Source organism: Notamacropus eugenii, chromosome 2 (genome assembly GCF_028372415.1).
Source record: "Notamacropus eugenii isolate mMacEug1 chromosome 2, mMacEug1.pri_v2, whole genome shotgun sequence".
In the NCBI taxonomy this organism is placed as follows: domain Eukaryota; kingdom Metazoa; phylum Chordata; class Mammalia; order Diprotodontia; family Macropodidae; genus Notamacropus; species Notamacropus eugenii.
Genome location: NC_092873.1, coordinates 300,706,279 through 300,733,277, shown reverse-complemented (window position 1 = coordinate 300,733,277; position 26,999 = coordinate 300,706,279). Strand labels below are relative to the sequence as shown.

General features: G+C 39.8%; 1 protein-coding gene across 5 annotated transcripts in view; it reads left to right on the top strand.

The window, feature by feature from the left end:
• LOC140527548 (myomegalin-like) overlaps window positions 1–26,999 on the top strand; it is a 65,248-nt gene that overhangs the window by 30,937 nt on the left and 7,312 nt on the right. For all 5 annotated transcript variants that reach the window (XM_072644563.1, XM_072644562.1, XM_072644561.1 and 2 more), the window contains 6 exons: window positions 690–865; window positions 8,703–8,822; window positions 10,271–10,460; window positions 12,106–12,230; window positions 14,350–14,586; window positions 21,557–21,774. In XM_072644563.1, coding sequence (XP_072500664.1) covers window positions 690–865; window positions 8,703–8,822; window positions 10,271–10,460; window positions 12,106–12,230; window positions 14,350–14,586; window positions 21,557–21,774 — 1,066 coding nt within the window. The remainder of the gene's footprint in view (window positions 1–689; window positions 866–8,702; window positions 8,823–10,270; window positions 10,461–12,105; window positions 12,231–14,349; window positions 14,587–21,556; window positions 21,775–26,999) is intronic.

Genomic DNA, 26,999 nt, shown 5'->3' with positions numbered 1-26,999 from the left:
CCACATTGATGTGTGTAGTTACCCACAGCCTTTCCAGCACTTGTCATTCTTTCTTTTTATTAGCTTTACTGATCAGATGAATGTGAGGTAGAACCTCAGAGTTGCATTCATTTTCATTTCTCTATTGGTTATTTGGAGCATTTTGTTGTCATATGGCAGACCCACACTTTAGGGAAATGTCATTGGTAGCTGCATATGGAATAGATTGGAAAGGGAAAAATGAATGGGAAGATCAGCTAGGGGGTGCTCCCATTTTTCAGGGACAGGTTTGAACAGTACAGTTGAATCTCTTGAGAGATGGATAACTCAAAAACTGCCTTGCCTTAGAAAGAGATTTTGATTTAGAACGATTATACTTATCCAGGCAAAGGAAAGAACAATTTTTTTTTGACCAGCTATTGCAGGGTTTTGGGTCTGCTAGTTAACACACATCCATCTCTCCAGTGCCTTGTGAACTCCTTGTATTTGCTTCATTGGCAGGTGTTCTGAGTCACTGCTTTCATCCTCTTCCCCTGCTCCCACCCAAGCCAAAAAGGTGTGATGGGGTGGGTTTTTTGGCTCTCCTGAAGGAATCCATCCTTCCTTCTGTCTCTGGGGTCCTTGTCATGAGCTTTCTAGTGGGGACAGCTTTGGCAGTGGTCACTTGTAGGCGACTATACCTTCATCCTCTGACCTTTCCTGACTGACAGGCTCAGCCAAGATCTCGAAGAAGAGGAAGAAGTGATTGAGGTCTTGCAGTCCCAACACATTGCTCGATCCCTGACTCCCTCCAGCAGCCACACCCTCACTGAAGCCCATCGCCCTCCAAGCAGAGTCTCTTTGCTCTCTTTTGAGATGGAAACCAGCTCAGACGAGGATTTGCCCAGTGAGTGTGCCCAGTATGAAGAACAGTGTGCAGACAAAGCTCCCCCCAACCTCCAGGGTTAAGGCTCAGAGTCCACGATGATTTTGAGAGGGAATTAGAGATCACTCTGAACTGCTTAAAGCACAGTGTTGTTAAGTTGGAGGATCATGTCCTGTTGGACCAGTTAGATGAAGAAGTGAAGGGACTGAGTTCCACACTTCCTTCCTGTACCACTGACCCCTAGGTTAATCCCATCTTCTCCAGCATGCTCTGGGAAAGGATCAGCCATCAGGAGAGAATGTTAATGTTATCTTCTCTCTCAAGAGCATTAATATTTCAAGACTTCTCTTAAATTATTGAATGACAAGCTTTCTTGTTAGAGGTGTGAGTCAGTAGATATGAGAAGTAAGGTTTTTTGTTTGGCTTTGTTTTGGTAACTTCGTTCTTTTTATTTTTTAAATGTTTTTAAAATTTCTTTTGAATTTGAAGATAAATTAAGAAAAGAAAATTTGCCATTTCTACAGTAGAACTTATAAAAAGATTCAATATAAAGCAATAAATTTCCATTTCAAGAAAACATGTGTAGTAAATCCTACACATTGCTTTCAGAGCTATCCATATATTCTTTGCTTCCTACTAGGTGTTCTTTTGTTTTCTCCTGTACACTTTTTAATTTATTTTTTTCCTCTTTCCAACCCCCCACTCCCCAGACAGCACAACTGAGTGTGGATATTTCATGTAGAGGTATATGTCTATATGTGTGTATATGTATACATACACATATACACATTTATATACACACATATATACATACACATATACATAAATGCATAAGTATCTGTAATCATACACACACATATACATGTACATATATATATATATATATATATATATATATATATATAAACATATAGGTAAATTACATACTATGCTTATTTCCACTTGTGCTCTGTTTCTCTGAACGTGGATAGCATTTTTTTCATAAGTCCAAGTCTTTCCACACTTTTATGAATCCACCTGCTCATCATTTCCTATACAACAGAAATATTACAACTTTAAACTGCCTGTTTCTTTTCCATAGTTTAAGATAACATTTAAAATAGTTTAAAAATCAATTGAAAATGATTAATGTGGCTGATACATAGTATAGTTTCTCCTTTTTGTTCTTTTGATTAATTCTGTTTTAGCTTTAATTTTGCTGAGATCATGACTACTACCTCTGCATTTTGTTTTTACATAATTATGTGTATTCCTGACTTATATGTTATAAATTTGTGAATAGCTCATTTTTATAGCCTTTCTTCAAAGTAACATTTTTGAATTCCAATTTTTAATCTCTTGTTTCCATTTTATAGGTGAATTCACTCCATTCACATTCTAGATTAGAATTACTTGTTTATTTTCCTCACTCTCCTTCCTCTTCTCCCTCCTGACTCTTCTGCTTTATTCTTCTACCTGCTCTTTTCCTTTCTGTTCCTTACCCTACCCCCCTTCACGAATCCCTCCCTTATCCTCTCCCCAGACCCTATCCCCTTCCCCTCTTGTTTCTTTCTGAATTTCCAGGATTTTTATATCTTTGCACATATATCTGTTGTTCCTTCTTTATTCCATTCCTGTTCATCTACACACTTCTCTATACCCACCTATTCTATCCCCCTTTTATTTCTATGTCAATTAAGAAGACTTTTATACTCTTCCAAATGGATATATGGTTCTCTCTTTTAACCAGATGTGATATGAGTAGGGTTCCCTCTAAGAATCCCTCCCTTGTGCTCTCCCTACTCTGTATACCTTTATCCTCTTATTTCTTTCTGAATATACCCTTCTAAATATATATGTATTGTTCCCTCTTTCACCCATTCCCAAGGAGAGCAGGGTTCTAGAACTACCAGCCCTATTCCCACATCTCATTCCTCTGTATCAATTCTTCTTTTTCATAGCATTTGTATGAGATAATTAGTCTTTTTGTCTTTTCTTATACCATTTTACTTTTTCAAATCACATCATACTCACGTTTATCATCATCTTTCTGTTGAACTACTCAATTCCTAATAAAAATTTCAGACATATAGCTTACATTTCCATGTATAAGAAGTGAACAATCTGTCCTGATTGAGTCCCTTGTAATTTATTCTTCAATGTTTACCTTGGATTTTGTGTGTCAAATTTTTATTAAGTTCTGTTCTTTTTGCCAAAAAATCCTGAAAGTTTGTCAGTTCATTGAATATCATTTTATTTATTCAGCATTATATTATCCCTTGCAGGTTTTGATATTTTCAGCTACAACCCCACTTCTTTTGCTCTTTGATATATAGTGTTCCAAGACTTGCAGTCCTTTAGTGTAGCTGATACTAGGTCTTGTGTAATTCTAAATGTGGCTCTGTCATATTAGCAATTTTTGTTTTTTTCTTGCTGCTTGTTGTATTTGCTCCTTAACTTGGGGATTCCTGTATATGACTATGATATTTCTGTAGGTTTTCCTCCTTGGATGTGTTTCATGTGGTGATCAGTGAATTTTTTCCATTTAAATTTTCATTCTGAAACTAATCCTGAAGCATTAGTGATTTTCTTCATTTTTTTAGTGTATCAAGGTTCATTTTTTTAAATCATAGCTTTAAGTTAATCTCATTATTCTTATATTTTATCTTCTTGATTTATTCTCCAGATCAGTTGCATTATTTTATGAGATGCTTCACTTTCTCTTATGTTTCTTTTTTCATTCCTAATATTTTGTTTGAATATTTTTTGGTCTCTTATAACTTTGCTGACTACTCCATGCCCAATTCTAATTTTTAAGGAGTTGTTTTCTTCCTTAAGATTCTGGATCTCCTCTTCCAGTTGGTTGACCTTCTTTTCATAATATTGTATTAATTGGATTGTTATAATTTTTTTCCTCCAACTTCTGTTTTTGATTTTTGAAGTCTTTTTGAGTTCTTCTAGGAATGTTTTTTGGGCAGTTATTCACTTGATGTTACTCTTTGCTTCAGTATCCTACTCTGAACATTAACCCTGGTCTTTTCTGTTCCCATAGTAACTGTCTATGGTTGGATTCTTTCTCCTTTCACTCCTCACTTTTTAAAAAAAATTAGCACCTTGTATTATAATCACCTGTAATAGTGGGGTTTGGTAAATGTTGCCTGTGGCCTCAGATCCTTCTTATTGTAATTTCTTGAGCTTTGCCCAGAGCCTAACCTCCCTATTCCTTTCCCCCTCCAAATCACAAGTAGGATCCCCAGGCTCACTATGCTGGAAATGTTCTTGCTCCCTGATGACCTTGCAGTGGTATAACCTTCAGTTCTTCCCCTTGTCCTGGAATGAAGATCAAGGACTCAGCTCTCCTGTAAGTGTCCACAGGCACCAGCATCCCTGCTCCACTGCTTCTGCACTCACCTGGTGTATACTGGTTCTTTCTTGCCCAAGATTGCATCTCATCCACACAGCTGGACCTAGTATTCCTTGTCAACAGCAACCTCCTTAATCTCTCCTTCCTCCCCACCCCCAGTGCAACTCTCCACTTTATCCAGGAGGTGAATATTCCCGTGGCTGAAGGTGAAGCTACCTCCCAGCCCAGCAGCTCTCAGGACTTTTTGTTGAGGTGTTTATACTTCCCTCCTCAGAACCTGCAGGGATCTTTCTTTGGATCTTGTCCAATTGTCCCAGGACAAACACTGTTCTACCTATGTCTCTTTTGGCTGCTCTGTGTTCACTCTGAGCTACCATTTGTCTGGTTTGTGGAACAAATATGGAGAACTTGGAATTTTCTAAACTCTTCTGTCATCTTACAGAATCTTCTCTCTCTCTCTCTCTTTTTTTAAATAAGTGGGACCACTAGGCTTTCCCTATTGGGTGATTTCTCAGCATAAGTTGTTCAACAGATAAGTATAAATTCTATTCATACCTCCTCTGCCCAATACCCGCAAACGCACATGGAATTGGGACAGCTAGGTGGCACTATGCAAAAAAAACACTGGGCTGGCAGTCAAGAAGACTCATCTTCCTGAGTTCAAATCTGGCCTCAGACTCTTACTTACTGAGTGATCCTGGGTAAGTCACTTCACCTTGCTTGCCTCAGTTCATTTTTCTTTTAAATGAACTGAAGAAGGAAATGGCAAACCACTCTAATATCTCTGCCATAAAACCACAAATAGGGATCACAAGAAGTGAGAAAGCAATGAAATGACTCACCAGCAAAAAATTCCATCCACAAATCTTAGAACGTCATAGTGAAACTTCCCTTCAGAGTATCAATTTTCTTTATACAATTCCAGCTGGTGATCATCTAGCCTGTGAACAAAGGTCTCCAGTGAGGAGGGATAACTCACTACCAAAATCAGCAATTCTACTTCAAATCAACTATCAAGCAGTCTAGTCCCTATACATGGAGGCCAAATATGTCTCCTTGGAAGTCCCATTTCATTCTGCCCTCCAGGCTCCAACAGATGAAGTCTAATCCATTTTCTGTAGGAGACTACTTTCAGTATTTGAAGACAGTGGCCATCCTTTAGTAATCCTCCCCAACTCCATCTTCACTCCTTCAGGCTACTCAGTCTCAGTCCCTTCAGCTGATGCTCCTAAAGCACACTTTTAAATCCTCTCACCATTCTGATTGCCTTGCTCTGGAAAAAATTGTTGAACACCAAACTCTAGATTTGCTCTGATCAGGGTAACTCATAATCAAACCACCACCTTCCTCTTTCTCAACACTAAACAGCCTAAGTCACACATATTCCCTCCTTGGGAGCTTGCAATACATTCACAGTCTTCACCCCTCCCCACCCTTGACTTTTTCACTCACACCATTTGCTAGTCAGAATAACTCCCTCTTCTTTATGTGTGCTCTGAAGGCTTTGTATATTTGTCTTGGCTAAGATGGCTTTTGTTGAAATTAGTCCCTTGTGTCAACCTCTGGAGACTTTTGGATTCCAATTCTCTTAGCTGGAGTTGTGAGCCCTTCCCATCTTTTAGCAGAACCCATCTCTACTCTTATTAGATTTTCAGTGTGAATTTTTCACCTTTCACCCAATGCAAGCATTTACACCATGGAACTTGGTAAAGGCCACACTTCATCTGGGAAATATGCACTTATCTGCAAATTTTGGTAATCATGATATCTATCCTCTCATTGAAATAAGTAGAAAAATTCAATTTATTCAATGGATATTTATCATATACATGTTAGGGGATATTTGGTCCCACTGTTGTTCTCAAACAGGAAACCTTCCTTCTGATCAGGAAATGGACTACAAGTTTTCAGCAGGTTTCTTGACAAGCACCCAGGACCCATTTTAAATTGTTCCCTCCATTCTTGCCTGTGTCTAATGGCTTCTTCTGTACCTCTCTATCCCTAGAGACAATTCAGCTGGGTGGTCTTATGCTCTGTGGGAGGGGGAGCACCATGACAGGAGGAAGGTGATGGCTATTGAAAATTTCCTGAAAACCAAGACTTACTGTGGACAGGTTCTTGCCCTTCAGTCAGTACTGAATCCATCTTGAATGACTGACTGACTGACAGGCACCCAGACTCTCCTTCACTTTCCTGTCAAGTTCCCTCCCAATTCCTATTTGTGTATCCTGATGGGACAAACACAGGGGCTAATTTGCTAGAGAAACATCTCAGTGAGACCTGGAAGCTCCACGAAAACCTGGAGGAATCTGTCTGCATTAATGACCTCCTTAGCGAACAGCTGGAGGACGAGCTCTCCTCTACCACAACGGTTGTGGGAAAGAAAAATTCAAATCAGCTCAGGCCCATTTTAATTCTGGGTCTTTCTTATAGTTCAAGGGTTACAGTGCTTGATCTGTGGCAAGTAAGGCACAGGGCCTGTCTTTTTAGGATTTTTTCCTGATGAAGGTGTTCATTGACATCTGTATAAATCTTTATATTCCTCACAGCTCTTCCTTAACATAGAACCATAGAGGTGGAAGGGACCAGAAAATCATCTTTTTCAGACTCCTCCTTATTTGGTAGATGAAGAGGCTTCGAGCTCTAAAAGGCTAGGTGAACTTTATAAGGTCATATTCCCAATGAGTGAAAGACCCAAGACTAAAAGCCAGGGCTCCTGACTTGTAATTGATTATCTCACATCCATCATCTTCACAACAACCTCATGAAATTGGAAGTATCTTGGATCTTGTTGTTCTGATTTTAAAAGGGAGGGAACTGAGATTTAGAGAATCAGCAACCAAGTTCAGGTCTTTGGACCTCCAAGGTGGGTTTTTGGTTTGTTTCCTTTCTATTATTATTATTATTACCCTTACTCTTCTTTGTCATTCGATTCTCTCCACTTTGTTAAAGGTCTCTTGGTTGGGCAGTAGAGGTGTGTTCTAAGATGACCTCCCTCCCATCATTACCCATCTCCCTGCCCCTCAGCTTTCTAATGACTCATCCCCTGCTATTTCCCTGCTGTAATCTTTCTTTCTATAACATCTCTGTATTGTCCCAATCCCTGCCATGTAGCAGTGAGCTGGAGTCAGATTCTATAAGCTTCAGGGAGTCAAATGTGAAATCTTCAATGTGAGCCTTTACATCATGGAAATCAGCAAATCAGAGCTTCAGTGCCTCCTGAGGTCTACAGCTGAGGATCATGGAAAGCTCTGTACAGCTTCTCCAATGTGAACCAAGGCCTGGCTAGAAAGTGCAGTAAAGAGAATACTGACCCTGCAAGTCAGGAGAACTGAAACTCAAATCTGGCCTCAGAAATTTTTTATCTGTGTGACTCTGGGCAAGTCACTTCACCTTGATTTCCATCCCCCCAAAACAAGGAAAAAAAACACGTGAACCAGAGACAGGTTATTATTCATTTAGAGTGCTTATCCAAAATATTTGGATGAGAAGAATCAACTCAGTGGGCTTCCCATTCATGACAAATCATAGTATGAGCAATTATCTACTTGTCTACTTCAATATGCGCAAGATCATGACATCCACTCCATCTCTTTTTTTCTCTGTGTATGTTATTAGACTCACCTTCTTTGAATGGTCATATAATCTCACTGAGGAATGAAAAAATCACATTAGCTTTTTTTTAGCTGTTACATCATATCATTGATTCACACTAAGGTTGTAGCTCTCCAAAATTCCCCAGCTCTTTTCTCTATTTACTTGTCTCTTCATAGCTCCTCCATCCTATTGATTTTTTTTTGACGTCTACAAATAAGATTCTACATTCATCACTAAAAATTTGATTGGATTAGATTTTGAATTATCATTCTAGTCTTTCATAATCAGCACCTACTTCCTAGGATTGTGGTGAAGATCAAAGGAGACAGTATATATACTCTTAGTCTGTGCCCAGCATGTATTAGGTACTCAAGTAATGGTTGTTCTCTTCCCTTCCCTTGGAGCTGACCTGACTCTGTCATTCAACATGTTCCCTATCCCTCTTACCTTGGAACTACCTGCAAATGAATTAAACATACCATTTCTTACTCCAAGGGCAATCCAGGTCATATGGAAAAATAGCGAATGCCCCAAAGCCAACGGCAGGCCCTTCAAGCACTCTCCCAGAGACTTCCTTACAAGTTCATGTTTATCTCTCTGCTTTAGTCCAGTCATTGAATCCATTTGAAATCCACCTACCTGTACTTTCAACTACCCCACCCCTCTCCATCCCATCCTCAAGGACAGTATGAGAAACTTCCTCCAATGCCTCCCTACAATTCTAAGTATATTTGGTTTACAGAATTCCCTAGAACTACCAGATAAATACCCTGTAAAGAGAAAAAGTGGGGTTGGGTGGACTTTGGCTGTGGTGGGTTGCAAGCACTGGGGATCAAGAAGGAGCCAGTCATTAAGTCAGTACAGATGTTGTGTGTGCATAACTCAACTAAGTTGTCCAATGCTTCATTCCTGCAACAGGCTGCTCCTCTAGCATTCCCATTCCAAGCCTGGAGTCTGTGTCCCAGCTGGGCAAGGAAATCAGAATTCTCATGGCACAAAAGGGGAACCTACAAACTCAGCTGAAACACCTGTCCCAAGGTAAGAGGGACAAGACCCCAGACAATGTCCTCCTCTATCTGTGGGGGAAATCCTGAAGCTGCTTCCATTGCTCCATGATACTCAGAATTCTCACAGTGACATTGAATGTGGACTGCTTCTTCCATGAGAGAACATCCCTGGGTTCAGGGAGGGCATAGATGTGAACACTGTAGATGCCATAGCCCTGGTCAAGCTGCCTTAGGTGAGTCATGAGCTAGGGAGACGTATGATGTAAAGAACAAGCAGCCTTAGCAACACAAGGCTTAGGTTTGAGTCCTGATGTTGTCATTCCCTATTTGTATAACACAGAGAATTTTCTCTCTCTTGCACCCTTAGACTTTGATTTTCATCTGTCAAAGTAAGATAATTATGATTTGCTCTACCTAAGCCTTAGTGTTGTTTTATCCAATATTTAATAATAGCTCCCTATTATATAGTACTTCAAGGTCTTTTCAAAGATCCTTTATTATTTCTCTTTTAGCATTTTGAAAAATTCAAATTAAAAAATGATTTTCAGTTCCAAATTTTCTTCCTCTCCCCACTCCTCACCCACCCACTGAGAAGGCAAGAAATACAATACCCATCATAAACGAGAAGTTATCATGTTCTTAGTAGTTATGACTAGCCTCTGAATTCCAGATGAAATTGAGACTGAAAGCAGTTCAGGGAGGAGGGATGTGAATTCAGGTCCTCATGACTCTGCAGTCCAACTCTCTACCCATCAGGTTACCCAGCTCCCTCCAATGTGATGGTGCCTAAAGGGTATCTATTAATATAAGCTAGCAGTATCCTTATTATCTGGCTTCATGTACGAGCTGCATTGAATGTTGCATCCAGAGTCCTTACATTAGGAAGTCCTGAGTTCCAATCTGGCCTCAGATATTTATTCACTGTGTGACTCCAGGCAAGTCACTTAAACCCTGTCTGCCTCAGTGTCCATATCTGTCACATGAGTTGGAGAAGGACATGACAAACCACTCCATTCATCTTTGCTAAGAAACTTATCTTTTCTAGGGAAACCAAATGGGGTCACCAAGAGTCAGACATAGCTGAGACCACTGCACCAAGCACCATAATCACTACAAGCGTTTTCAGCATGTCTTCTCAAGCACATTGTATAGAAAATTTTGCCAGAGACAAGCAGGTGGAGCTTTTCCATTCCAGGAGGCTAAGCTGAGTGCCCAGTTGCTCCTTTGTTTTGAAGTCACTACCTGTGACTTAAGACTATGAAAGTACTGTCCATTTGCCCTTTGGTAGAGTCTGATGTTTTCCTACTCCTGATAGTCATCTGCAGGCATAGGGTCTCTCCCTCCCCTTTCCCCTTCTCTCAGTTTGCCAAGTCTCTTGTGGTAAAGCTCTCATCTTCTGTGGTGGGGCTTGGGAGATTCTGAGGGGTCTAGGTACCTCGGTGCCTCAGAAACCCACATCTGTCTTCTCTGCCCCATCAGAGCATTGTAGGGAGCTGCAGCATCTGAGGGAGGATGTGCTGGCATCACACTCCAGGCTTCAAGATGTAGAGGCCACGCTGGAGGTACAGAAGGCTGAGTGGTGGCTGCTGACTGAGGACCTGAAGGAGAGGCAGCAGGTGATCATGCAGTTGAGAGAGGAGCAGCACTCCCTCCAGGAGGAAAACAGCAGGTGAGCCAGGCCTGTCTAGGGGCACGGCAGCCCTCTGTCTCATACCGTCTGCCAGACTGCTGAGGCAGGCTGTTAGGAGATAGAGTTTCTTTCTCTGCCTCTGATCCCAACTACCCTTGTAACAAGTCCTGAGTCAGGAGTGTGCTGGACGCCATCGGGACGTGCTCCGGGACACAGATGGTCAGTTTTCACGGTGAGTATTTACACCTCAGAAATCAGCAAGCACTACATGTCAAGGCTTGATATAGTATTTTCTTCATGGTCTAGAGCAGTGCTTCTTCAACTGTGGTTTGCGACCTCACATGGGGTCTTGAAAAATTTGGCAATGACAAAAGATTTCTGAGCCTGTAACAACCAAAAATTACTTAAAAATCAAACCCATAATGGATCTGGAGTGTGTCTGGCAACGCTTCACTGTAGCCTTGGTTCTGAAGATAAAGCATGCACCCTATGCACTATGCATGCCAATGGGCCACAAAATGCCAACAATGATGCTAAAAGTTGAACAGGGTTCCTGGGTGGAAATACTTTAAAAAGTCCTGGTCTCAATTGAAGAAAGTGATAGAAAAAATGTTAGGAATGCATACGAAACTTGAAAGTCTGTGGTGTACAATTCTTTCAGGCAATTAAACTTTTACCAGTCCACCCCTGCCCTAAATGCATGAGAATCCCTCTTGACAAACCTCCAGTTCTTTCCATGTATGACTAGTGAGAGGCAGCTATATGCACAGTGGGGAGAGCACTGGTCCTAGAGTCAGGAGGACCTGAGTTGAAATCTGACCTCGGATACTTGCTGGCTTTGTGACCCCCAGGACAAGTCACTTCAACCTCAGTTTTCCTCATCTGTAAAATGAGCTGGAGAAGGAAATGGCAAACCATTCCAGTATCTTTGCCAAGAACACCCCAAATGGGGTCAGAAAGTGTTAGACACGACTGAACAACAAATTGGGAGCAGGGTGGCACAGTACGTAGGAGGCTTAGAGTGAACTAGAATCAGATAGATCTGAGTTCCCATTTTACCTCAGATATTTATCAGCCATGTAACCCTGGCCAAGCCATTTAACTTCAGTAAATCTCACTTTCCTTCATATCCTATTTCCCAGGGTGGTTGAAGATTCAACTAGATAAAAAAGATGATGATCATGATGATGACGATCATGATGGTTGCTAACATTTGTATAGCACTTACCATGGGCCAGGCACTGTGCCATGATCTTTACCATTTTTTTCTCATTGGTTTCTCATAACAACTCTGAGAGGTAAGTGCTATCATTGTCCCCCTTTTATGAGTGAGGAAACTGAGGCAGAGAGAGGTTCTGTGACTTTTCCAGGGTCACACAGAACGTATCTGAGACAGGATTTGAAGTCAAGTCTTTTGGGATTCCAGGTCCAGTACTTCATCCAATGCCCCTGTGTCAATACCTAGAATTCTATTGAGGGCCTCTTAATCCCCTCAGTGATATGCAGTGCATCTTTCTTGCTCTAACACTGAAAGACTTCATGGTAGCTGTTCTCTTTGTGTCCTACTCCAATTTAAGGCACCTACTTCTAGAGAGTATCACTAGCTCACAGTGATGCTGTGCTAATGGGTCTGTTGCCCTGTGGAATCCCAGGTGTTCCTAAGCCCTGCTCTTTTTCCTGGTAGGCTCCAACACAAAATCATCCTCTTCCAGCAACAGGGTGAGGAGAACCAGAGAGTCCTCCAGTCCCTGCAGTCAGAGCTGCAGATCTACCTAACCCTGTACCAGAATTCCAAGGAGATGCTGAAGGGTAAGTGATTTAGTCTCCGTCTGCTTCCTACCCCAGCTCTCTGCCTGGGAACTCCATCTTGCACAGAGATACAGCGTTCCTAACTGGAAAGATACCATGAAAGGGGCGTTGGGGTTGGGGGGAAAAGAGGAGAGACATTTTCCAACACAAAGCACAGGAATGAGCTGTCTAGGTTGTGATTAGGCTCATGTCTAGGCAGCCCTGACAGCAAGACAACACAATTCAACCTTATCCAGCCACGTTACTTAAGACAAATTCAGGGTGAATTCTTGAAATGCCCAAGTTATAGGCTGGATTTTAAAGAAATCTACTTGCATTGCCTTCAAGTAGAAGAATACTTCTGGATTCTTAGTTTCACAGTGAGCAGATTTCAGGTACTCATGATGCAGACATCCAACCTATAGCCCAAACCCTGCAGCTCATCTTTCTTGTTAATACCTACTTGGTAGTTTGATCCAGAGCCCAGAAAAGCTGGGGGAGTCTTCTCCATCCACCATATGGGCAATATAATATTTCGAAATTGCAGTAGAATATGTTTTCTGTAGAGGCAGTGGGGTTTCTAAACCTAGACTGACTGACACTTGGCAAATACAATGTCCGTGACTTTCACCAAGACAAAATTGAATCAGGAATCTCATTGCTTACTGTCCCAGGAAGGGGGCTAGTAGTGGAATCAAATTTGGAACTCAAAACTGTCTCTTGAAATGTTTAAAATTTGTTTTATCATGTAATTGGGGGGAAAATAAAATATTGAAAAAGACTTAAGGGTCACTAACAAGGTGCTTAAGAGGGACAGTATGCCATAGCAAATAGGGGGCTGGATTAAAAATTATTTAGTGGGGATAAGTTAAAACTTCGGATTTAGGTTACAAAATTTATTTGCTTAAATATAAAGTGAAGGAAGACTTGCCTTGAGGGTATTTCACATAAAAATGGTACAGGGGCTTTAGCTATTAATATGAGACAGCATTTTATGTGGCTTTTTTCTCCTTCCTCACACATCACCCTCCATCTCCCCTCTCTTGCTCTGCAATGATATGTCCCTGCACGTGATGTGCATTCCCTGCCCACCTATGTCTATTGAAATCCTAAGTTTCCTTTAAGGCTCAATTTATACACCTGATTCTCCCCTAATAATCTTATGTATTTTGTGATGTGGTGAAGTCAGGGAGGTCTGAGTCCCAATCCTCTTAACATTTACAGACTGTGGGACCTTGAGCACTTGTGTGAAATGCTAAGTTACAGATTGGCATTGGTGGTGGTATGCTCCTATCGGGAGTTTCCTGAATAAAGGAAATCACGAGTTTGGGTTTAAAAAAAGTGAAGATGGATTAAAGAAGGAACTTAATGAAAGAAGTGTGTTTAACCATCACTTAATTTCCCTCCCTTTGAATAGAAGGAGAAAATAAAAACAGGAAGTTAGAGAAGGTGTATTGCACAAAAATGAGATGAGCTTGGTATGGAGAGGGTAAGATTTGGAGAAGTTGATAGAGAAGGAACAGCAACAGAGATGGAAATTTGTATGGTGCGTGTTGAAATGTAGCCTACAGAAGACTGGAGTTGAGGGGCAGGGTGCATTATGGCTACACAAAGCTGTAATTTGAAAGAGGGTTTAGATGTTGTCTTCCGGATGTCAGAGGGTAAAATTAGTGGCAGGGCAGAGCAACTGCAGGAAGCAGGTAATGTGGGAATGGGATGATGATCTCTTGGAGAGAAGCAGCAATTGTTTGGTTGCTTGTTTTTCTTCTGTCCTTGAACAGGACCAAAATGATACGATGATGTTAGAGTGAAGTGACAATGAATCCGGCTATGACTGATCAGATGAATATGAGTTCAGAATGCTTGTAGTTCAAAAGGGATAGAAATGAGACATGTCAAAGAGAATATGAGTAGTACTTAATGATAGCTTGCATATAAGATGGGAAGGAGAGGAATGATGGATCTTAAGATCATGCCAAAATTTCAAGCCTTCAGAGACTGGTGCCAATATTGGGAGATGTGGTAAAGTAGGAAAAAAGGGAGTCAGCTGGGAAGGGTAGGAGGAGTTCTGTGAGGAGGATGTGACTCCACAGGATGTGACTCCCAAACAATTCCACCAAATTGTCCCTTGATCTTTCAGCTTGCAGAAGGGACATGTATCAGCAAGGGACTCTGAGGAGGGACTTGAACACCCTTGTGGCCGAGGTCCAGGCTCTTCGAGGTCAATTGCAATACAGCCTCCAAGCAAACAATTCCCTGCGGAAAGAACTAGAGCAGAAGCTGGAGAGCAGTCCTGGGAAACCTATCCTCAGTTCTTCCCTCATGATCCAAGATTGCCAAGCAACTAGCCCTAAGAATGAGTGGAAATTTTTCCAAGGTAGGAAAACAAACCCTCACACAAATGTGGGGTTGATGAGTTGGGGATAAGGTGAGGTTGTTTTCAAAGAGTCTGTGGTGGAAACTCCTACACTGAGCCCTTAAGGGCTATAGATGACCTCATCATCCATCATTCATGATCATCCCTGGGGAAGGTGGTCCATCCTCTGTTTCCTTAACTGCAAAGTGGGATTAATAGGGAAAATACTAGTCCCTCTCAAATGAGATTATAATTGTAAAGTGCTCAGCACAGTGCCTGGCACATAGAAAACACTATCTAATATTATTATTGTGTAATTACATGATACTCCAGATAATATTCTTATCATTGCAAAGTAGGTAGACCAGTATTATTTCAGATGCTTTACAGATGAGGAAACTAAGGTTAGAACAGCAGTGAGTTTTCCAAAATCAGTCTCCAACTAGTAAGTGGTAGAGGAAGGATTATGTTTGGTTGGTTGTTGTCCTTCCTCTTCAAAGAAGACCAAAATGACATCACCATAGTAAAGTGAAATTTCAGTGTGTCAGAATGTGGCTGATCAAACCAATAGGGGTTCTGAATGGTCTACCACAGGTTGGGCACACATAGTCCTTATGAAAATTTGGGGTGCGTATCCTAAATTTGGACATCCTGTGTTTATTTTGTGCTGTCTCAATTCTACTTTGCTCAAAGAGCACATCACCTTTTCTTATGTGGGCATGGCATTCTGAGCTGTCCTGTGCCAGTGTCTCCCAGGTTGAACAGTCAAATCCAAAGTTTCTGAGAGAGACCTTGAGAGTGTCCTTGTATTGTTTCTTCTGGCCACCATGTGATTGCCTACCCCATGCAGCTTCTCCATAAAATAGTCTTTTTGGCAGGCAGACATTTTTGCATCTGAACAACATGTCCAGCCCATCGGAGTTGCCCTCTCTGAAGCATAGTTTGAATACTTGGTAGTTAAGCTGGAGCAAAGATGTCAGTATCTGTTACCTGATCCTGCCTGGTGATCCTCAGAATCTTCTGAGGACAGTTCAAGTGGAAGTGATTCAGTTGCCTAGCATGGTGCTGGTAGACTGTCCATGCTTCACAAGCAAATGACAAGGAGGTCAGCACAACGGCTGTGTAGACCTTCAGTATGGTACTCAGTTAATATCTCTTCTCTCTCAAACCTTTCTTTTTTTTTATTTTTTCATGTTCTACAGTCACTACCATAAAACTTAGATTGTTTCCCACTACCTACCCCCAAAACCCCCTTCCCTCCCTAAGACGGCATACAATTCTATACAGGATCTACACATACATTCCTATTGAATGCATTTTCACTGTAGTCATGCTGTGTAGAAAAAGTAAAAGAAGTGGGAGAAATCACATAACAAATCAAAACATAATACACATACATACACAAAAATGATCTGCTACATTCTGTGATTGAATTCCATAGTTCTTCCTCTGAATGAGGAAGTCATTTTGCCTTAGAAGACTGTTGGGATTTGTGTGTGTGTGTGTGTCCTTGCATTTCTATCAAGATCCAAGTCTACCAGAAAAAATTCTCTCACACTGTGCTCATGGCTGTGCACAACGTTCTCCTGGTTCTGCTCCTTTTGCTCAGCATCAGATCATAAAAGTCTTTCCAGGCCTCTGTGAAGTCTTTTTGTTCATCATTCCCCTTGATTTCCACATTTTTGGCAACTACAAAGAGTGCTGCTATAAATATTTTTGTACATGTGGGCCCCTTTCCCATTTTTATGATCTCTTGGGGATACAGTCCTAGAAACAATATTGCTGGATGAAAGGTTATGCACGTTTTTGTAGCCCTTTGGGCAGAGTTCCAAACCACTCTCCAGAATGTTTGGATGAGCTCACAGCTCCACCAACAATGAATTAATGTTCAAACTCTCCCACATCCTCTCCAACATTGATCATTTACCTGTTCTGTCATGTTTGCCAGTCTGATAGGTGTGATGGAGTACCTCAGAGTTGTTTTGATTTGCATCTCTCTAATCAAAAGTGATTTAGAGCTTTTTTTCATATGATTAGAGATATCTTTAATTTCTTCCTCTGGCAATTGCCTATTCATATCCTTTGATGATTTATTAATTGGGGAATGACTTGTATTGTTGTACATTTGAGTCACTTCTCTATATATTCTAGAAATGAGGTCTTTGTCCCCAAGATTAGCTGTAAAACTTCTTTCCCAGTTGACTATATCCCTCCAAATTTTGGTTGCATTGGCTTTGGTTGTGCAAAAACTTTTCAGTTTAATGTAGTCAAAATTATCCATCTTGCACTTCATAATGCTTTCTATCTCCTCTTTAGTCAAAAATTCTTCCCTTCTTCATAAATCTCATAGCTACATTATTCCTTGCTCCTCCAGTTTGTCCATGGTATCAGTCTTCATACCTAGATCGTGTACCCATTTGGACTTTATTCTTGTGTCCAGTGACAGGCATGGGTCTATGCCTAGTTTCCACCACACTGTTATCCAGTTTTCCCAGCAATTTTTGTCATACAGTGAGTTCTTATCCCAGAAGCTGGGGTCCTTGGGTTTATCAAACAGGAGGTTGCTATATTCCTTGCCTACTGTGTCTTGAGTTCCTAGCATATTCTGCTTGTCTACCCTTCTGTTTCTTAGCCAGTAACAAGTGCTTTTAATAATTGCTACTTCATAATACAATTTGAGATCTGCTAGAGCTAAGCCACCTTCCCTAGCTTTTCTTTTCATTAGTCCCTTTGATATTCTGGATATTTTATTCCTCCAGATGAATTTTGATATTATTTTATCCAGCTCTAGAAATAATTATCTGATAGTTTAATTGGTATTGCACTAAATAAATTAATTAATTTAGGTAGAATTGTCACTTTTATTGTATTGGCTTGGCCTACCCGTGAGCAACCGATATTTTTCCACTTGCTTAGATCTGATTTACATGTGTAAAAAGTTCTGGTAATTGTGTTCTTATAGTCCCTGGGTTTGTTTTGGCAGGTAAACTCCCCAAGTTTTTGTAGTGTCCACTCTAGCTTTAAATGGGATTTCTCTTTCTTTCTCTTGCTGTTGGACTTTGTTACTAATATATAGGAATCTAGAAGATTTGTGTGGGTTTATTTTGTAACCTGCAACTTTGCCAAGATTGTTTATCATTTCAAGTAGGTTTTGACTTGAATCTCTGGGATTCACTAAGTATATCATCATCTCATCTGCAAAGAGTGCTAACCTAGTTTCTTCTTTGCCTATTCTTATTCCTTCAGTTACTTTATCTTGTCTAATTGTTACAGCTCACATTTCTAGTATCATATTGAATAAAAGTGGTGAGGATGGGCATCTTTCTTTCACCTCTGATCTTATTGGAAATGCATCTAGCTTTTCTCCGTTGCCTATAATGCTTGCTGGACATTTTAGGTAGCTACTGCTTATCATTTGATGGAAAGTTCCCTTTATTCCTATGTTCTCCAGCATTTTTAAGAGGAATTGGTGTTGTATTTTGTCGAAAGGTTTTTCTGCATCTATTGAGATAATCATGAGGTTTCTGTTAGCTTTGTTGTTGATGTGATGGATAATGCTAATCGTTTTCCTAATATTGAAGCAGCCCTGCATTCCTGGTCTGAATTCTACCTGATTATAATGTATTATTCTAGTGATAAGATGCTACAATCATTTTGCTAAAATCTTATTTAAAATTTTTGTATCTATATTCAGTAGAGAAATTGGTCTATAATTTTCTTTCTCTGTTTGCTCTCTTCCTGGTTTAGGTATCAAAACCATATTTGTATCATCAAAAGAATTTGGGAGGACACCTTCTTCCCCAATTTGCAAAAATAGTCTATATAGTATTGGAATTAACTGTTCTTGACATATTTGATAGAATTCACTTGTAAATCCATCTGGCCCTCGAGATGTTTTCCTAGGGAGTTGATTGATGGCTTGTTCAATTTCTTTTCTGAGAAGATTTGTTTCTTTAAGTATTCAACTTCTTCTTCTGTTGATCTGGGCAATTTGTATTTTTGAAAATACTCATCCATCTCCGTTTGATTGTTGATTTTGTGGGCACATACTTGGGCAAAGTAATTTCCAATTATGGTTTTAATTTCTTCCTCATTGGTGGTGAGTTTACCCCTGTCTTTTTTGATATTAGTAATTTGATTTTCTTCTTTCTTTTTTGAATAAAATTCAACAAAAATTTTATCAATTTTATTAGTTTTTTCATAAAACCAGCTATTGGTTTTATTTATTAATAAAATAGTTTTCTTAACTTCAATTTTATTAGTCTGTCCTGTGGTTTTCAGTATTTCTAATTTGGTATTTACTTGGGGATTTTCAATTTGTTCTTTTCATAACTTTTTCATCTGCATGCCCAAGTCATTGATTTCCTCTTTCTCTATTTTATTTATGTGGGCATTCAAAGATATACAACTTCCCCTAAGAAGTGCTTTTGCATTATCTCGTAAGATTTGATACGTTGTCTCATTGTTGTCATTCTCTTGAATGAAGTTGTTAATAGTTTCTATGATTTGTTGTTTAACCCACTCCTTCTTCAGGATCAGAATATTTAGTTTCCAATTGATTTTTGGTTTATCTTTCCATGGCCTTTTATTCCATATAATGTTTATTGCGTTTAGATCTGTGAGGAATGCATTGATTATCTCTGCCTTTCTGCACTGGATTGTGAAGTTTTTGTGTCCTAGAACATGGTCAGTTTTTGTATATGTGCCATGTACTGCTAAGAGAAAGGTCGATTTCTTTCTATTCCCATTCAGTTTTCCCCACAGAGCTATCATATCTACCTTAACCAGAGGTTTATTTACCTTGTGGACCTCTTTCTTGTTTATTTTGAGGTTACATTTATCAGGTTCAGAGAGGGGAAGGCAGAGGTCCCCCACTAGTATAGTTTTGCTGTCAATTTCTTCCTGCAAGTCCCTCAACCTCTCCTGTAAGAATGTGGATGCTATACCAATTGGAGCATACATGTTTGGTAATGATATTGCTTCATTGTCCATGGTGACTTTTAGCAGGATATAGTTTCCTTCCTTATCTCTTTTGATTAGGTCTCTTTCTGCTTTTGCTTTGACTGTGATTAGGATTGCTAATCTGGCTTCTCTTACATCAGCTGAAGCATAATATATTCTACTACAACCTTTGATCTTTACTCCGTGTGTATTCCCCCATTTCAAATGTGTTTCTTATAAACAACATATAGTTGGATTATGGCTTTTAATCCATTCTGCTAGATGTCTTTTTGAATCAGGGACCTTGAGAGGGATCCTTCCTCTCCACTACTAGAACCATCATGAACCATGTATTCCTAGGGTGCCCTATGCAATTCTTTATTTAGCCTCGTTGACTAGCTATTGTATCTTTACCCTGACACTGCACTCTCCAAACAATTCCCACAAAGTTCACATCTATTGTCTAAATAGGACATAGCTTGGTTCACTCTTCTGGCAGTAGGCATCTTTGCTGAGAAGAGTATAAATGTAGAAATTCCTTTTGCTAGTAGTTAGTTTCAACCAAGGGGTCCATGAAGTCCTAGATTCTTTTGTCATAAGGTTGCTTCTAAAACGAAAAATGACCATCTCATGATTACTGTTCAATCACCCAGGATCAGAAAAGAAACCCAAAGAAATGTCAGCCAGAGGACTGGTGTGCAGGCTCAAGTTTGCCATATCTGAGCAGCTATCATAGCCACTTTCTCTCCCCCAAATAATCCAAAGGAGAAGGAGCTTCCATAGAGTTCCCACAAGTTTAAGAAATAGGGAGAAAGTAAGTACCAGAGCATGGAATTACTTCTTTTAAGGTCTACTCTCCAGGATTTCCTCCTGATGCCTTCATGCAGGTCAGAAGATTGCTTTGAATTCTTCAGCACTGAGCACATATGTCCTTGAAAGTGTCTGGACAGCTTCAGCAGCATCTGCTCCAGTCAGAATGGAATATTATGGGGCCTGACCACCCTCATTATACTCAAGTCCACTGCCTTTAAAGGGAAGTGCTGGCTAAGAAACTCTAGAGCTGCCCATGGAGGCCATGAGCCCAACCTTTTCATTATAAAGGAAATGCTCCTCTCAGAATTCTCTGCTGCTGACTTTAAAATATTTCATTCCAACTTTTCCTAGGTAACCTTCTTCATTTGGTACTATTTTCCATGCCTGTCCATGTTTTTCCAGGACAGTGAAGATCTCCTCTCTCAGAAGATCTGTTCCCTGATTTCCCCCAAATGTTGCGTGCTTTTCTCCAGGCAAGACAAGGCAATTGTCACGTTAGATTCTCCCTTCCCATCTGCTGTGCACTCATTCCCCCTTTCCTTGACTGCCAGGAAATAGCAAGACATTCTCTCTCCTTTCTTGATTATTTCTGCTTCAGCTCACATATCACAAAGAGCCTTTGGTGGAGACTGGGCTTCAATGTATTACAAAGCCAGCAAATTGCTCTTTGATCACTCTATTATATCTCTCTGAACATCCTTCTTCCATGCTCTCTCTCCAACAGGCCACCCTCAGTCTCCTATTTCCACTCTCTTTTCAGCAATTTGTCTGTAATTCCTGGAGAGTTTTTTCAGGCAGGAAGAGATTACAATACTTGTCTAGCGTTACATTGCTATTATGTATCAGAAGCAGGATTTCACCAGGTCTTCTGGATTCCAGTATTAGCTTTCTAATAAGCATTCAACATGGTCCCTCTATTGTAGGAAAACATAAACTAATCTAGATTCATTTTTCTGTCCCCAAAATGTTCGTAACAATTCTTTTTCTTTCTTTGCTTTTATTTTCCAATGATTAATATATCTGCCTATCTGATATCACTATATGAAATGAGAAAAGAGGATGTCACCAAGACTGGAAGAAATCACTTCAACTCACTTCGCCCAGGCCTGGACATTTCCCAAAGTTTATCTTTCCAGATGCCATTCCCTTTCCCTCTTAGTCTTTTGTTCTCTCAAATTAAGTCATGAAGAGATTACACAAGGATGATCTTCAACTTGAGCTTTATTGTGTTTTTCAGAGTTGGGTTTCGATGTGTCCCCTAGAAAGGAGACCCATTCCATGCTGAAGGGGGATGCTCCCGACCATTCATTGGACAACCATGGGCATCACATGATTGGCAATATGGAAGACTTCAGTGCCCTGAAGCTACAGATTTCAGAAGGAAAGGAACTGGCTCATAAAATGCTTTCTCTCCTGCCCGGTATTCTAAACTCACCTGCCCTGCAAGACACTGAGGTAATCAGATCACTCATTCTTTTCTCTTCCCTTTCTTCTCACATCTGGGTGGTCCTCCTCTCTCATTCCCCAACATTTCTTCTTTTCCTGCAGGCATCTTGCTATATGCTGATCCCTCTGTCTTCTCATAGTTATTCCTTGGTTCAGCTGTCTCAGTATCAGACCGTCTCTTTGCTAGCTCGTGTTAGGAGGATACAACTGTATTGTTTCAACTGTCCAACACTCATCTTTTTCACCTTGCTTCTTTCACTGTCTTAAGGTCCCAAATTAGGAATCATCCTAAAGAGCAGGGCTGAGGTACTCAGGACTGTGTAAAAGCCACAAATGTCAGAGTACAAACATTAAGGTGATATGGATTCCTTGGCATCCTTGCAGGTTATGGGTAAGTTCATTCTAATGCTACAGAGTAGAGGATCAGAGAGATTACTCATGGGATCTTCACACTCACATGGAGCAGTGGAAGGTTCAAGGATAAGATCAACTTTTACAAAATCATTTGAGTGATGAGAGAGATTTTGAATGGGCTGAGTTGAGTATTGGTGCTGCTTTGAACAGGTCTTATACTGGCTTGGAACATCTGATGTCCAAATATGAAGGGAAAATTAGGCACAGATAAGAATCACGTAGAGTTGGGCAGGTAGTCCTCTTTTGACAATAAGGATATTCAGTGCAACAAATCTGACACTTTAGAAGACTAAATGGAGAGAATTGTCAGGGAATGAATGAGTAGATTTTTTCATTATCCACTTTGTGCAGGTCCTACTGTGTTGTTTCATGATGTGTTGTGGTGGAATGATCTCAAAGAATTCAGAGTCAGAACACTTTTCATGCAAGAATAGTCATTTATTGAGATTGATACCTCTCATGAAGCAGGCTAAATTCCAAGAGGAAAGAAAAACTTCAGAGAAGATAGATTTTGATACGGCAAAGATATAATTGCTTAATAGAAATTACGTTTATTACAAAGACAGGAGAGGTTTATTAAGGAATTAAGTACTAGGGGAGGAGTCCTAGCCACAGTGAAATTGCACATTATCCACATTTCATAAGGAAAAACCCATTGGGTTGGTATGTATGTATGATAATGATATTGGAAGAAGGCTCTCTATGTCATCAGTTAGCCCAAAGGACAGCTTTTGCTATTACTGTTCAGGTATTTACTTAAGGAAAGGCCCTTCTGTTGTTTTGTCGTCCACATCCAGATCTGGCCTCCTGGTAGTACTGGTTTCTGATTGGCTGAATATTGTGGTCCTGTTGCAGACGTGGCTATGGTTGTGGTTGAATGCATGGACACAGCTGCTGTTGCTGTGGGAAATAAGAGTTCATGGACACACCTGTTATCCCAGTGATCAGTGAGACATATATGAAGACATTAGGCCATTGTTCATAGGGGCTATGAAGCAGTTAGTATACTGGGGCCAGGGGCAGTGTTAGTAGGATTTCATCACTCTTGAAGCATTTCCAGTTGTCTGTGACTCTTTGTGACCCCATCTGGGGTTTTCGTGGCAAAGATACTAGAGTGGTTTCCATCTCCAGCTCATTTTGCAGATGAGAAAACTGAGGAAAACAGGATTAGATGGGTTTCCCCTGAGTTACAGAGCTAGTCAGTGTCTGAAGCTGGATTGGAACTTAGGAGGATGAGTCTTTCTGACTCCATGACCTGCACCTTATCCATTATGCAACCTAGCTGCTCCAGTATAATTAGTGAATATTGATGAAAAAATGTAAACAAAAGTCTATCAAAAAGACTGTAGCAAAATATTGAAAAGGTTATGAACTGTGAACAAGTTGTGTTTCCAGTAGAAATCCAAGGGTGGTTTAACATTAGGAAATCAATGAACATAATCACTTTATACATCACAATTAACTGAAAATATGGCTAATCCATGTTTGACTTCATATGTATTTGTTAGGTTCTTGGGAAAACTTGATAAATGACTAACAGTGATAATGATAAAATCCATCAAAGTATGTGTAAGATTGGGAATTTTTGCAAAAATGTAGCAATTTGTAGTTGTTAAGTCATTTTAAAAAAAAGTAAAAGCAAGAATGAATGATATAAAGCACCATCTTTGGTTACATGATTCACAATATGGCATAACAGGATTCAGAATTTGGGAGAAGAGTTGTTTTTACCATAATTCCTTAGGCCCAACCACTTGAAATCAAGGAAAAACATGCATTATCAGAAGAAATTTAATCTTCTCCCAGAAGTTGGGAAGACAGAAAAACCATCTGCATGAGCTAAAAAGATTTCTGAAATGACATGGGAGACCTGAGATATTTGAACCTCCCACACATATTGGAAGATGCCTATGCATCTCTAGTCTACCCTAGCTGCTGACCTCAGTCAGCACAAACCACCTCATCATTGTTGCTTTTGAGTTTCTAGCCCTGCCTAGCACGACAACCCTTTCCCCTCGTTGTACAGACCACAGTGGGACTCACTCAGGACCATAAGAGGTAGGATATTTGATGAAAAACAGGTCACAACGATGAACAGGAGTTGCAAGAGAAAGTGTACCATGGAGCCACTTAGAGGAGAAAGGATTCCATGACTGTGGGAAGGAAGACTAGATGACCAAGTACCTTTTCGCTACAGAATTTGCATAAATTTCACTGTCCCTCATAATGCCCAATACAGCCTTGGGGTTTTGTATTGGAGAAAATGGGGGATGTCACTGCAGTGGAAGAGGGGGAGGGATCAAGCAGGAAGGAAGCAAGTGTGAAATAAGCAATTATGAATTAGAAAAACAAAGGGCAAAAGTCCACCCAAGAAAGTCTGTGTATAAACTGAGCACACAATCATAAAAATGATCTAATAATGGGACTCATCAAGGCCGAAGAAAGAAGAGGTAAGAGATGGTTAAAATGCCTTCAGAATGATCAAGTAGTATACTGGAAACAATAAAAAAATGACAAGAAAGATAAAAATTCATGGCACTGAATAGAGGAAGAAGTCTTTTCCTCACACCCAGATGTTGTAACCGAAGTTAAAATGGGGTAAAGGAACAAGAGAGAAGATGGATCAATATAAATAATGAATATTGCTGCAAAAACTTTAAATAAAAATCGATCAAAAAGACTGTAGCAAAATACTCAAAACAGTTATTTCCTCTGCAGAAGTTGTTTCCAGCAGAAATGCAAGGCTGGTTTAACATTAGAAAACCACTTAATATCATCACATTAAAACAGAAAGCATGTGATTCTAGCAACAGGTACAGAAAAAGCCTTTGAAAAACATTAAGCATCTGCTTGTGCAAAAATCTTAAAAAGCATAGTAAATGTCCCTTCAAATCATGATTAACGTATATATCTAATATCCAAAGCTTACATTGTTGTAGCAGAGAAACATTAACTTCCCTTATAAAGGCAGGGATAAAAGCACTGGCTTCATAATTTGAGAGAGTTTTATAAATTCTAATAATTAGCCATAAGACAACAGAGAGAGAGGCACAAATATTTACCAATAAGAGATGCCAGTGTTCTTATTTATAGAGGGTATGGTAGCTAGTGTGAAGACTTGGGCAAATCAGTAAACTAACGGAGGGGATCAGTAGCTTCAGGAAGGTAGCAGGGTACAAAATCCACTCCTCTTCAACATTTCTATGTAGAACAATAAAAAATACCAGAAAGAATTAATGGAGAAATCCTACTCAAAACAGGTACAAAATGAATAAAACATGATGGAGGCAGTCTTCCGAGACACATTCACATTGATATATGTACACCTATTTATATCTTTCCATACAATTATTCACCACTCCTCATAAAAATAAGGAAAAATTTAACCGATTGGAGAGAGACTCATTGCTCCATGTTTGGGTTCCATTAACCTTACAAAAATATGCTATTCTTTAAATTCAGTAATAAAGTTCACATGCAGAGACACATTCAGAATCTGAAGAAAAATAGTAGGAAACATCAGGTACGTAAGGGGAGGAGTGCTTCTTGAGATTTCTTGAAATAGTTATCAAAACCATTTGGTGCTGGTTAAAAAAATGGAAAAGTATCCCAGTAGAAATGATGAAGATAAGCAAAAATCAGAAGCAAACTTAACCATTCCATATTCAATAACCCCAGGAACACAAATTTTAGAGGCAAGGACTCCACAATTCATAAGAGCTACCATGCAAACTGGAAAAGAAGTTCAGTAAAATTTAGGTTTATTCTAGCATCTCATACCACGTAGGACAGTAACTTACAAACTGGTACCTAACTTAAATAGAAAAGATCATATCATTACAGAATTGGAGGAAAATGGAAACAGCTTTCATAACTATGTCTATGGAGTGGATTCTTGAACAATGGGGTGAAGTGAGCATAATTTGGATTGATGTCAAAAAAGTGGCTAAATTGCTTGTCCCTTTTTCTGCCCAAATTCCCACTTCTGGACATGTAACCCCAGGGAAATTCAAGCACCAAATACATTATTGTTCTATTTTCATAGCACTTGTTATCTTCTCAAAGACCTGGAATGAATGCCCAATAAATGAGAATAGTTCACTTGACATATGAAGACAATGGAATATTTTTTATGTATACCAAGGATGACCATAAGATATTCAGAGAAACATGGAAAGACCTGTTTGAACTGATGCAGAGACAATTAAATAGAACCAGGAAACCAACACAAAGACTACAGTAATACAAATTTAAAAATCAAAATGAAACCTCAAACACTGTAGTTAGGAAGAACATTATTGTCTCTGGGGAAAATTGAGTTGAAGGGGTGGGAGACTGTGATTGTGCAGTGTTGCATCCTCTTTCAGGGACAGTTGTAGTACAGGTGTTTCTGTTTAATGATCGTTCTTTGTCCCTTCGATGGCTGAGGATTCACAAGGATTCTGGTGAACATGAGGGCATCCAGAAATCACCATGTGGTAAAAGATAGAGTTCATTAGTAAAAATAATAGAGACGGAGAAACCAAGGGAGATGTGGAGATAGGAGACAGAGAGGTGTTCCTGTGAAATAGTCAATATTAATTAGAAGCAGGTGATGGGGAAGGGTAACAGTCAATAATCCTGGGTTGAGAATTCCTATAATGGCAAGTGAAGTCTAGGGTATGAGGCTATTATGAGTCTTATTATCACCCTATTTTTCAGATGAGGAAACTGAGACAGATTACCTTATGCCTTGAAGTGAATTTGCCAAAGAGGGCAGAAGCAGATATTTTGTAGAGGGTTCACATAACCCACAAAATATCAATGAGAATGCAGGAAAG